At 45.9% G+C, this 12,220-nt stretch overlaps 1 protein-coding gene across 2 annotated transcripts in view; it reads left to right on the plus strand.

The window, feature by feature from the left end:
- Positions 1-12,220, plus strand: part of FNBP4 (formin binding protein 4) — a 54,228-nt gene that overhangs the window by 6,513 nt on the left and 35,495 nt on the right. For both annotated transcript variants that reach the window (XM_033207892.1, XM_033207894.1), the window contains exons 3-5: positions 7,494-7,630; positions 9,089-9,272; positions 12,032-12,179. In XM_033207892.1, the coding sequence (XP_033063783.1) occupies positions 7,494-7,630; positions 9,089-9,272; positions 12,032-12,179 (469 nt within the window). The remainder of the gene's footprint in view (positions 1-7,493; positions 7,631-9,088; positions 9,273-12,031; positions 12,180-12,220) is intronic.

Raw genomic sequence — 12,220 nt, forward strand, 5'->3', positions numbered from 1 at the left:
GCTGAGGCTGGTCCCAAGGAGGCTCAAGTGATCCTCCTTACTTGGCCTCCCAAAATGCTAGGATTATAGATGTGAGCCATCACGACCATCCTGTTGTTTTTGTTTTTAAGATTTCTCTCTCTCTTTTTTTTTTTTTTAACTTTGAGATGGAGTCTTGCTCTGTTGCCCAGGCTGGAGTGCAGTGGCATGATCTTGGCTCACTGTAACCTCCATCGCCTAAGTTAAAGCGATTCTCCTGCTTCAGCCTTGCTAGTAGCTGGGATTACTGGCACGTGCCACCATGCCTAGCTAATTTTTGTTTGTATTTTTAGTAGAGACAGGATTTCGGCATCTTGGCCAGGCTGGTCTTGACCTCCTGACCTTGTGATCTGCTCATCTCAGCCTCCAATAGTACTGGGATTAGAGCGGTGAGTGACTGCACCCCGCCTCTAAGATTTTTCTGAGATAAAGCAATTTTACCTGATAATGTGAACGTTTATTTTCAGTGTTATTCTAACTTCATGCCTGTTAGCTGTATATACTCTGTATTTTCTGAGGTTTAATTAAATTTTGTGTGTATTTTATGACTTGCTTTTGTTCCTTTAGCATTACTTTTAATCCCTTTAGTAATATTTCATGTGATTCTATAATAGTCTGATTTATCACAAAATGGTAATAAATCAGGTATGTCCTATAATTTGCTTTGCCAGTCCACTGTTTGCGAGCATTTGAGTGTTTACAAATTTTAGTTGTTTAAAGCAAGCCACCAAAAGCTTTGAGCAAAGTTTTTTTGGAGTTATGTCTTGTTATTTTAGCCTCAAAGATGAGACTGTATAAAAAAACTTGAGTTTTGTAGCTCTTGGAACCTGTTGCCAAATGTCACTTAAGATATATGGGATCTAGGCAGCCACTGTGGCTGCCGCCTATAATCCCAACACTATGGGAGGCTGAGGGAGGTGGCTCACCTGAGGTCAAGAGTTTGAGACCAGCCTGGCAACATGGTGAAACCCTGTCTCTACTGAAAATACAAAAGGCCGGGCGTGGCCCCAACACTATGGGAGGCTGAGGGAGGTGGCTCACCTGAGGTCAAGAGTTTGAGACCAGCCTGGCAACATGGTGAAACCCTGTCTCTACTGAAAATACAAAAGGCCGGGCGTGGTGGCTCACGCCTGTAATCCCAGCACTTTGGGAGCCTGAAGCGGGTGAATCACCTGAGGTCAGGAGTTCTAGACCAGCCTGGCCAACATGGTGAAATCCTGTCTCTATTAAAAATACAAAAAAATTAGCTGGGGTTGGTGGTGCACGCCTGTAATTCCAGCTGCTCGGGAGGCTGAGACAGGAAAATGGCTTGAACCTGGGAGGCAGAGGTTGCAGTGAGCCAAGGTCGCGCTGCTGCGCTCCAGCCTGGGCAACAGTGAGACTCCATCTCCAAAAAAAAACCAAAAAATAAAAAAATTACATTGGCACGCACTTGTAATCCCAGCTACTTGGTAGGCTGAGGCAGGAGAATTGCTTGAACCCAGAAAACAGAGGCTGCAGTGAGTCAAGATTGTGCGACTGCATTTCATCCTGGGCGACAGAGCAAGACTCTGTCTCAAAAAAAAGAAAAAGTTTGATCAACTTATGATGTCTCTCTGAATTTCTCACAAACACTAGGCTTAATAATTTTCATTTTCTTGGCTAATTTATTATGTTTTTAGGAGTGTAGAAGAAGTTTTATGTCCATAGGTGAAAAGCTCTTAGGTTAAGAAAGGGAATAGGCAGAGCCTATTTTGCCTGTGGACCTGGGGAACTACCTCTTGTTGGGGAATTTTGTAATGAAAATACCATGCGGCTTGCCTGATTGAAACTTTTTACCAAAAGTGATTATATCTATGATTGTCATTAGAAGTGTTTTTATTTTTAATTAATTTATTTTGAGATAGAGTTTTGTTCTTGTTCCCCAGGTTGGAGTGCAATGGCACAGCCTCGGCTCACTGTAACCTCTGCCTCCTGCGTTCAAGTGATTCTCCTGCCTCAGCGTCCCGAGCAGCTGGAATTACAGGCATGCACCACCAACCCCAGCTAATTTTTTTGAATTTTTGGTAGAGACAGTTACCGTGTTGGCCAAGCTGCTCTCGCACTCCTGACCTCAGGTCATCTGCCCGTCTTGGCCTCCCAAAGTGCTAGGATTACAGGCATGAGCCACCATACCCAGCCAGTATTTTTATTTAAAAATATAATTTCCCACCCTCCTTTCCAGAATCCATCAGTACTGAATACTAAACTGCAGCATTTTTTCATACAGAAGTTTCTCCTTTGGTAGTTCTGCTCTTACAAAGCCGAATACCTTTTGTTCAGAACATCAAGAAAATTGGGCCGGGTATGGTGGCTCACACCTGTAATTTCAGCACTTTCGGAGGCCAAGGCAGGCAGATCACTTGAGGTTAGGAGTGCGAGAGCAGCTTGCCCAACATGGTGAAACCCGATCTCTACTAAAAATACAAAAAAATTTGCCAGGTGTGGTGGCGCACACCTGTAATCCCAGCTACCCAGGAGGCTGAGGCTGGAGAATCGCTTGAATCTGGGAGGCGGAGGTTGCAGTGAGTCAAGATTGCACCATTGCATTCCAGCCCTGGGAAAGAAGAGCGAAACTCCATATCAAAAAAAAAAAAAGCCGGGTGCAGGGCTCACACCTGTAATCCCAACACTGTGGGAGGCCGGGGAGGGCAGATCACTTCAAGTCAGGAGTTTGAGACCAACCTGGCCAACATGGTGAAACCCCATGTCTACTAAAAGTACAAAAATTAGCCAGCTGTGGTGGCATGTACCTGTTAATCCTAGCTACTCAGGAGGCTGAGGCAAGAGAATTGCCTGAACCTGGGAGGCGGAGGTTGCACTGAGCTGAGATTGTGCCACTGCACTCCATCCTGGGTGACAGTATGAGACTCCATCTCAAAAACAAAAAACAAACAAAAAAAAAGCAGGCGGGCGCAGTGGCTCACACCTGTAATCTCAGCACTTTGGGAGGCTGAGGCAGGTGGATCATGAGGTCAGGAGATCAAGACCATCCTGGCCGATACAGTGAAACCTCATCTCTACTAAAAATGAAAAAAATTAGCCAGGTGCGGTGGTGGGCGCCTGGAGTCCCAGCTACTAGGGAGGCTGAGGCAGGAGAATGGCATGAACCCAGAAGGCAGAGCTTGCAGCAAGCCGAGATCGCACCACTGCACTCCAGCCTGGGCGACTGAGCGAGACTCGGTCTCAAAAGAAAAAAAAAAGAGAGGCACTGTCTAAGAAACGTCCGTGCAAATTTTTCTCTTTTTTTTTTTTTTTGAGACGGAGTCTTGCTCTTTCGCCCGGGCTGGAGTGCAGTGGCCGGATCTCAGCTCACTGCAAGCTCCGCCTCCCGGGTTTACGCCATTCTCCTGCCTCAGCCTCCGAGTAGCTGGGACTACAGGCGCCCGCCACCTCGCCCGGCTAGTTTTTTGTATTTTTAGTAGAGACGGGGTTTCACCGTGTTAGCCAGGATGGTCTCGATCTCCTGACCTCGTGATCCGCCCGTCTCGGCCTCCCAAAGTGCTGGGATTACAGGCTTGAGCCACCGCGCCCGGCTTTTTTTTTTTTTTTTTTTTTTTAAAAGACGGAATCTTGCCCTGTCATCAGGCTGGAGTGCAGTGGCATGATCTCAGCTCACTGCAGTCTCTGCCTCCCGGGTTCAAGCGATTCTCACTCCTCAGCCTCTTGAGTAGCTGGGATTACAGGCACGCACCACCACTGCCAGCTAATTTTTGTGTTTTTAGTAGAGGCGAGATTTCACCATGTTGGCCAGGATGGTCTCGATCTCCTGACCTCGTGATCCACCCGCCTCTGCCTCCCAAAGTGCTGGCATTATAGGCGTGAGCCACCATGCCTGTCCAGAAACATCCATGTAAATATCTTTCTTACTAGTTTAAAATACTACTGTGGTGAGGCGAGGTGGCTTACACCTGTAATGTCAGCACTTTGGGAGGCTGAGACAGGGGATTTGCTTGAGCTCAGGAATTCGAGACCAAACTGAGCAACAAATTGAAACCTTGTCTGTACTTTAAAAAAAAAAAAGCCAAGTGTGGTGGCATAGGCCTGTAGTCCTAGCTACATGGGAGTCTGAGGCGGGAAGATGGCTTCTGCCCAGGAGTTCAAGACCAGCCTAGGCAACATGGCAAAACCCCGTCTCTACAAAAGTTAGCCAGGTGCAGTGGTGCACATCTCTAGTTCCAGCTACACAGGAGTCTGATTGACGTGGGAAGATGAGTTGAGCCTGATTGAGGTGGGAGGATCACTTGAGCTCAGGAGGTCAAGGCTGCAGTGAGCTGTGATTGCACCAGTTCATTTGTGGCAGAGTGAGACCCTGTCTCAAAAAAAAAAAAATGAAAAATTTTGCCTAACAAACATTTTGGGAAGTCAAGGCAGGAGGATCACATGAGGACAGGATGAGACCAGCCGAGGCAACATAGGAGATTGCGTCTCTGCATAAAAGAAATTAGCCAGGCATGGTGGGTTGTGCCGTTAGTCATCCACTCAGGATGCTCAGGCAAGAGAATCATTTGAGGCCAGGAGTTTGAGGCTGTAGTGATCCACTGCTTCCAGCCTTGGCAGTAGAGCAAGAACCTATCTCTTACATACATATATACATAAATAAATCAAACTTTAGAAATTTATGTTTAGAGGCTGTGTGTGGTGGCTCATGTCTGTAATCACAGCACTTTGGGAAGCCAAAGTGGCAGATCACTTGAGATCAGGAGTCTAAGAGCAGCTAGGCCAACATGGTGAAACCCCATCTCTATCAAAAATACAAACATTACCTGGGTGTGGTGGCACACACCTGTAATCCCAGCTACTCGGGAGGCTGAGGCAGGAGAACTGCTTGAACCCTGGAGGTGGAGGTTGCAGTGAGCCGAGATTGCGCCACTGCACTCCAGCCTGGGCAACACAGAGCAAGACCCCGTCTCAAAAAAAAAAAAATTTGCAATTTAAGAACTTACCTGCATATGCTGGTGAGGATGTGGAGAAATAGGAATGCTTTTACACTGTTGGTGGGAGTGTAAACTTGTTCAACCATTGTGGAAGACAGTGTGGTGATTCCTCAAAGATCTAGAACTAGAAATACCATTTGACCCAGCGGTCCCGTTACTGGGGATATACCCCAAGGATTATAAATCATGCAACTATAAAGACACATGGACACGTTATGTTTACTGCGGCACTATTCACAATAGCAAAGACTTGGAACCAACCCAAGTGTCCATCAGTGATAGACTGGATTAAGAAAATGTGGCACATATACACCATGGAATACTATGCAACCACAAAAAAGGATGAGTTCGTGTCCTTTTAGGGACGTGGATAAAGCTGGAAACCATCACTCTGAGCAGTCTATCGCAAGGACAGAAAACCAAACAGCACATATTCTCACTCATAGGTGGGAATTGAACAATGAGAACATTTGGACACAAGGTGGGGAACATCACACACCAGGGCCTGTTGTAGGGTGGGAGGAGAGGGGAGGGATAGCCGTAGGAGAAATACCTAATGTAAATGACGAGTTAATGTGTGCAGCAAACCAACATGGTACATGTATACATAATGTAACAAACCTGCACATTGTGCACATGTACCCTAGAACTTAAAGTATAACAAACAAAAAAAAAGACTTACCTACATACAGAAAGAAACGAAGATAGGAATTATGATACTAAGGCACTGAATAGGAACTCTTAACATGATTAATGGAACAATTTATGTTTACTTTTAGGTGACCTTTGAGTTTATGTATGGGATGTATGACACAGAAAACTAGATTTAACTTTCTGATAAGTCTCTTCATTTACTAACTTTTTAGTGAGAGCGTAGAATGTGTCAGCACTGTGCAATTTAATATAATAGCTGAAAAAGTCTAGCTAGAATTTAACATTTTATGTATTTATAATACATAGAGAGAGGTATGTATGCTTACTTAATTGTAATCTTGGAGTAGCCACAGATGATCCAAAAGGAAATGGCATAGCAGCATTACAGAGGCCATACCTGATACCACTTAAATTTGAGGAAGACATTGATTGTTGGTCTTAGCCATGTTGAGTCCCATTTTTAATTCCTGTCACTTCCTGTTTGAGGAATAATCATTGATTAAAAGCTTTGTTTTTTAACTTTGAAAGTCTTTGTTTCTCTATTATTTGTTTTGTCTTTGAAAGTCTTTGTTTCAGCTGCTACACTGTAATTGGTTTAGTTTGAGGTAAACACTTTAATCACCAAATTCAAAAATCAGGATATACTAGATACTATTTGGGAAGAGAGTGAGATTGAATAATTGATTGGAATAACTATGCAGATTAATTTTCTTGTTCTTTTTTTTTTTTTTTTTTTGGAGACATGGTCAGTCTCACTTTGTCACCCTGGCTGGAGTACAGTGGAGATGTTTTGGCTTAATGCAGCCTCAACCTCCTGGGCTCAAGCTATCCTTACACCTCAGCTGTATGCTCGGCTAATATTTTGTTCTTTTTCCTCTTCTTTTTTTTTGTGTGTTTCTTTGTTTTTTTGGGAGAGACAAGGTCTCATTGTGTTTTCGAGGCTTGTCTCGGATTCTGGGCTCAAATGATCTTCCTACCTCAGATCCTCCCCAAGAAGTTGGGACTGTAGACATAAGCTGTGTTGCCTGGCTCATAGATCAACATTTTTTTTATTTTTTATTTTGTGTATTTATATTTTTTTGACATGAATTTTCACTCTTGTTGCCCAGGCTGGAGTGCGATGGTGCGATCTTAGCTTACCGCAACCTCCGCCTCCCGAGTTCAGGCAATTTTCCTGCCTCAGCCTCCCGAGTAGCTGGGATTACAGGCATGTGCCACCACACCCGGCTAATTTTGTATTTTTAGTAGAGACGGGGTTTCACCGTGTTAGCCAGGATAGTCTCGATCTCCTGACCTCATGATCCGCCCACCTTGGCCTCCCAAAGTACTGGGATTACAGGTGTGAGCCACCGTGCCCAGCCCAGATCAATTTTTTTTTTTTTTTTTTTTTTTTTTGGAGACGGAGTCTTGCTCTGTTGCCCAGGGTGGAGTGCAGTGGCGTGAGCTTGGCTCACTGGAACCTCCGCCTCCCGGGTTCAAGCAGTTCTCCTTCCCTGCCTCAGTAGCTGGGACTACAGGCGCACACCACCATGCCCGGCTAATTTTTTGTATTTTTAGTAGAGACAGGGTTTCACTGTGTTGCCCAGGCTGGTCTCAAACACCTGACCTCATGATCCACCCACCTCAGCCTTCCAAAGTGCTGGGATTACAGGCATGAGCCACTGCACCTGGTCTGTAGATCAATTTTTATTAGCTTTAAGCATATGATGTAATTTATTCTTCTGTGGTAGTTCAGTGATGATTAGTTTTGGGGTTATGTTCTAATCTGTAAGTAAATTTAAAAAATCATGTTATACTTCCATTTAGATACTTCTTAGGACATATTGCCATTGTTGTTACAAATACTGTTTTCCTTTTTGTTTCTAGGCGGTCTGTGCTTACTTGGTGCTTATGCTGACAGTGATGACGATGACAATGATGTTTCCGAAAAACCAGCACAATCCAAAGAGACAAATGGAAACCAGTCGACTGATATTGATAGTACATTGGCCAACTTCCTGGCGGTTAGTGGTGCTTTTGTTTCGAGTTTTAGTTATTGAAGCTACTTTGGGACCTGGATCTTAAGTGGTTAGCATACATGTCAATTCAGTGTCTTCCTCCTCCTTTCTCCCTCTCCCTCCAACACTCTCTTCTTGCATTTCTCCCAATCTCTCTCTTTTTGTTTTGTTTTGTTTAATTTTAAAAGAGATGGGCTCTCGCTGTGTTGCTCAAGCTGGTCTTGAACTCCTGGGGTCAAGCGATCTTCCCACCTCGGCCTTCCAAAGTGCTGAGATTACAGGTGTGAGCCATCACATCTGGCTCTCTCTTTTTTTTTTTTTCTCTTGAGATGGAATCTCACTCTGTTGTCCAGGCTCAAGTGCAAGCAGTACGATCTTGCCTCACTGCAACCTCCGTCTCCCAGGTTCAAATAGCTGAGGCTACAGGTATGTGTCCCCGAGCAGCTGGGGCTACAGGTATATGCTGCCACACCCAGCTAATGTTTGTATTTTTGGTAGAGATGGGGTTTCACCATGTTGGCCAGGCTGATCTCGAACTCCTGACCTCGGGTGATCCACTCACCTCGGCCTCCCAAAGTGTTGGGATTACAGGCGTGAGCCACCTCCTCTCTTTTCTTTTTGTAAAGCTTTCAAAGAGAAAAAAGGCAGATTGGAAGAGATTGGGGAGCTGGTATAATTGGAAGATGAGGGTTTTGATTTGAGAAGCTTAGAATGAGTGTCTAGAATTTTTTTTTTTTTCTCCCTTGAGACAGGGTCATACTGTCTCCCAGGCTGAAATGTGGTGGCATGATGTTGGCCCAGTGCAACCTCTGCCACCCAGATTCAAGTGATTCTCCCACCTGAGCCTCTTGAGTAGCTGGGATTACAGGCATGTGCCACCACGCCCAATAATAATTCTATTCTTTTTTTTTGCTTTTTGTTTTTTTGGGTTTTTTTTTGTTTTTTTGGTTTTTTTTTTTGAGACGGAGTCTTGCTCTTTCACCCAGATTGGAGTGCCATAGTGAGATCTCAGCTCACTGCAATCCCCGCCTCCCAGATTCCAGTGAATCTCATGCCTCAGCCTCCTGAGTAGCTGGGATCCCACCACCACGTCCGGCTAATTTTTGTATTTTTAGTAGAGACAACTTTTCACCATATTGGCCAGGCTGGTTTTGAATTTCTGGCCTCCAGTGATCCGCCTGCCTTGGCCTTCCAGAGTACTGGGATTACAGGCATGAGCCACTGTGCCCAGCCTAATTTTTGTATTTTTAGTAGAGGTGGGGTTTCACCATGTTGACCAGCCTGGTCTCAAATTCCTGACCTCAAGTGATCCACCTGTCTGAGCCTCCCAAAGTGCAGGAACTATAGGTATGAGCCACTGTGCCCAGCTCATCATGTGTAGAATTTTTAAAAAGGGATTGCCATTTCCTTAAGTTTCTTGTTCTTGATATAATTACTGCATTTGTTACTCTTTTCATACTGAAGGAGATCGATGCCATAACAGCTCCTCAGCCTGCAGCTCCTGTAGGAGCTTCTGCTCCACCTCCAACTCCACCTCGACCAGAGCCAAAGGAAGCAGCAACATCTACCCTTTCTTCTACTTCAAATGGAACAGACTCCACCCAAACATCTGGATGGCAATATGATACTCAGTGTTCACTGGCAGGAGGTAAACTTAATCCTTTGATTTTAAAAGAAAAGTAAATCCTCACAGGGATTCTAGGCATTCACTTTTCTTTTCTGTTCTTTTTTTGGGGGGGACGGAGTCACGCTGTGTCACCCTGGCTGGTGTGCAGTGGTGTGATCTTGGCTCACTCCAACCTCCGCCTCCCAGGTTCAAGCAATTCTCCTCCCTCAGCCTCCTGAGTAGCCAGGACCACAGGCACACGCTGCCATGCCTGGCTAATTTCTCTTTTGTATTTTAGTACTGATGGGGTTTCACCATGTTGCCCAGGCTGGTCTCGAACTCCTTAGCTTAGGAAATGAGCCTGCCTTGGCCTTCTAAAGTCCTTGGATTACAGGTGTGAGCCACCGCTCCCAGCTGGCATTCAGTTTTCTAAAGATGAAAGCCCAGAGGCTTTAACCTTAGACTTTAGGATTCTTTTATTTTTATTTAATTTTTTTTGAGACTGAGTTTCACCCTTGTTACCCAGGCTGGAATGCAGTGATGCAATCTCAGCTCACTGCAACCTCCACCTCCCAGGTTCAAGCGATTCTTCTGCCTCAGTCTCCCAAGTAGCTGGGATTACAGGCACGTACCACCACACCCAGCAGATGTTTTGTATTTTTAGTAGAGACGGAGTTTCACCATGTTGGCAAAGTTGGTCTTGAACCCCTGATCTTGGGTGATCCACCTGCCTGGGTCTCCCAAAGTGCTGGGATTACAGGTTTGAGCCACCACGCCCAACCTCTTGTCTTTTTAAATAAAGCATGTCGAAGATGGTAGGTAGGATAGTCGGCTCTGAAAACTTGTAGGATGTAATTTTTTTTTTTTTTTTGAGACAGAGTTTCACTTTTTTTGCCTAGGCTGGAGTGCAATGGCGCGATCTCGGCTCACCGCAACCTCTGCCTCCCAGGTTCAAGCGATTCTTCTGTCTCAGCCTCCCAAGTAGCTGGGATTACAGGCATGTGCCACCATCCAGCTAATTTTGTACTTTTAGTAGAGACGGGGTTTCTCCATGTTGGTCAGGCTGGTCTTGAACTCCCGACCTCAGGTGATCCACCTGCCTCGGCCTCCCAAAGTGCTGGGATTACAGGTGTGAGCCACTGCACCCGGCAGGATGTAATTTTTATCTTTTAAAAAGTAATTGCTTATCCTTGCCGGGTAAATAAGAAAAGCCATGATATTCAAAATATTTTAGGTAAATTTTTGGACCAGCAAACTGCTTTTTTCTGTTTGTTTATTTATTTAGAGATGAAGTCTTGCTTTTGTTGCCCGGGCTGGAGTGCAATGGTGCGATCTTGGCTCATCACAGCCTCTGCCTCCCCAGTTCAAGTGATTCTCCTGCCTCAGCCTCCCGAGTAGCTGGCATTACAGGCATGCACCACCATGCCCAGCTAATTTTTGTATTTTTAGTAGAGACAGGGTTTCTCCATGTTGGTCAGGCTGGTCTCAAACTCTTGACCTTAGGTGATCTGCCCACCTTAGCCTCCCAAATGCTGGGATTACAGGCCTAAGCCACTGCATCCAGCCAAACTTTTTTTTTTTTTTTTAAACTGTGTTCAAAGGTGACTCTAAATGGTAGGTATTAAGAAAATAATTCTTTTTTTTTCTTTTTTTTGAGACAGAGTCTCGCTCTGTCGCCTAGGCTGGAGTGCAGTGGCCGGATCTCAGCTCATTGCAAGCTCCGCCTCCCGGGTTCACGCCATTCTCCTGCCTCAGCCTCCCGAGTAGCTGGGACTACAGGCGCCCGCCACCTCACCCGGCTAGTTTTTTGTATTTTTTAGCAGAGACGAGGTTTCACCGTGTAGGCCAGAATGGTCTTGATCTTCTGGCTGGGCGCGGTGGCTCAAGCCTGTACTCCCAGCACTTTGGGAGGCCGAGACGGGCAGATCACGAGGTCAGGAGATCGAGACCATCCTGGTCTACACGGTGAAACCCCGTCTCTGCTAAAAAATACAAAAAACTAGCCGGGCGAGGTGGCAGGCGCCTGTAGTCCCAGCTACTCGGGAGGCTGAGGCAGGAGAATGCCGTGAACCCGGGAGGCGGAGCTTGCAGTGAGCCGAGATCCAGCCACTGCACTCCAGCCTAGGCGACAGAGCGAGACTCCCTCTCAAAAAAAAAAAAAAAAGAAAAGAAAAGAATTCTGGCCGGGCACGGTGGCTCAAGCCTGTAATCCCAGCACTTTGGGAGGCCGAGACGGGCGGATCACGAGGTCAGGAGATCAAGGCCATCCTGGCTAACACGGTGAAACCCCGTCTCTACTAAAAACTACAAAAAAAACTAGCCGGGCGAGGTGGCGGGCGCCTGTAGTCCCAGCTACTTCGGAGGCTGAGGCCGGAGAATGGCGTAAAACCCGGGGGGGCGGAGTTTGCAGTGAGCTGAGATCAGGCCACTGCACTCCAGCCTGGGCGACAGAGCGAGACTCCGTCTCAAAAAAAAAAGAATTCTTGGTGTTAGGCCAGTGGTTCTCAACCGGTGTTGGGGGGTGCCCCTAAGGGGATATTTGACAATGTCTGTTAATATTTTTTATTGTCACAGTGTAGGAGGCAGGGTGAACGGGAGGGCTGCTGTTTCTGGTGGGTGGAGGCCAGGGGTGCTGCTAAAACCTCCACATAGGATTGCCCCCCACAACAAAGACCTGTCTGCCCAAACTGTTAGCAGTGCTAAGTTTTGAGAAACTGTTAGGTGATTGTGGCTTTTGAGCTTATATGTAAGCCAGAATTGTAGGGGGATTTGTGCTTAAAATTTGTTTTATTTTCTTCTAGTCGGAATTGAGATGGGAGATTGGCAGGAAGTCTGGGATGAGAACACAGGATGTTATTACTATTGGAATACACAAACAAATGAAGTGACTTGGGAGTTACCCCAGTATCTTGCCACCCAGGTACAGGGATTACAGCATTACCAGCCCAGGTAAGAATTAATTTTAAAATGAAATTGCCTAGAAGGAAATT

This window comes from Trachypithecus francoisi, unplaced genomic scaffold, assembly GCF_009764315.1.
Source record: "Trachypithecus francoisi isolate TF-2019V2 unplaced genomic scaffold, Tfra_2.0 Lachesis_group8, whole genome shotgun sequence".
NCBI classification, from domain to species: domain Eukaryota; kingdom Metazoa; phylum Chordata; class Mammalia; order Primates; family Cercopithecidae; genus Trachypithecus; species Trachypithecus francoisi.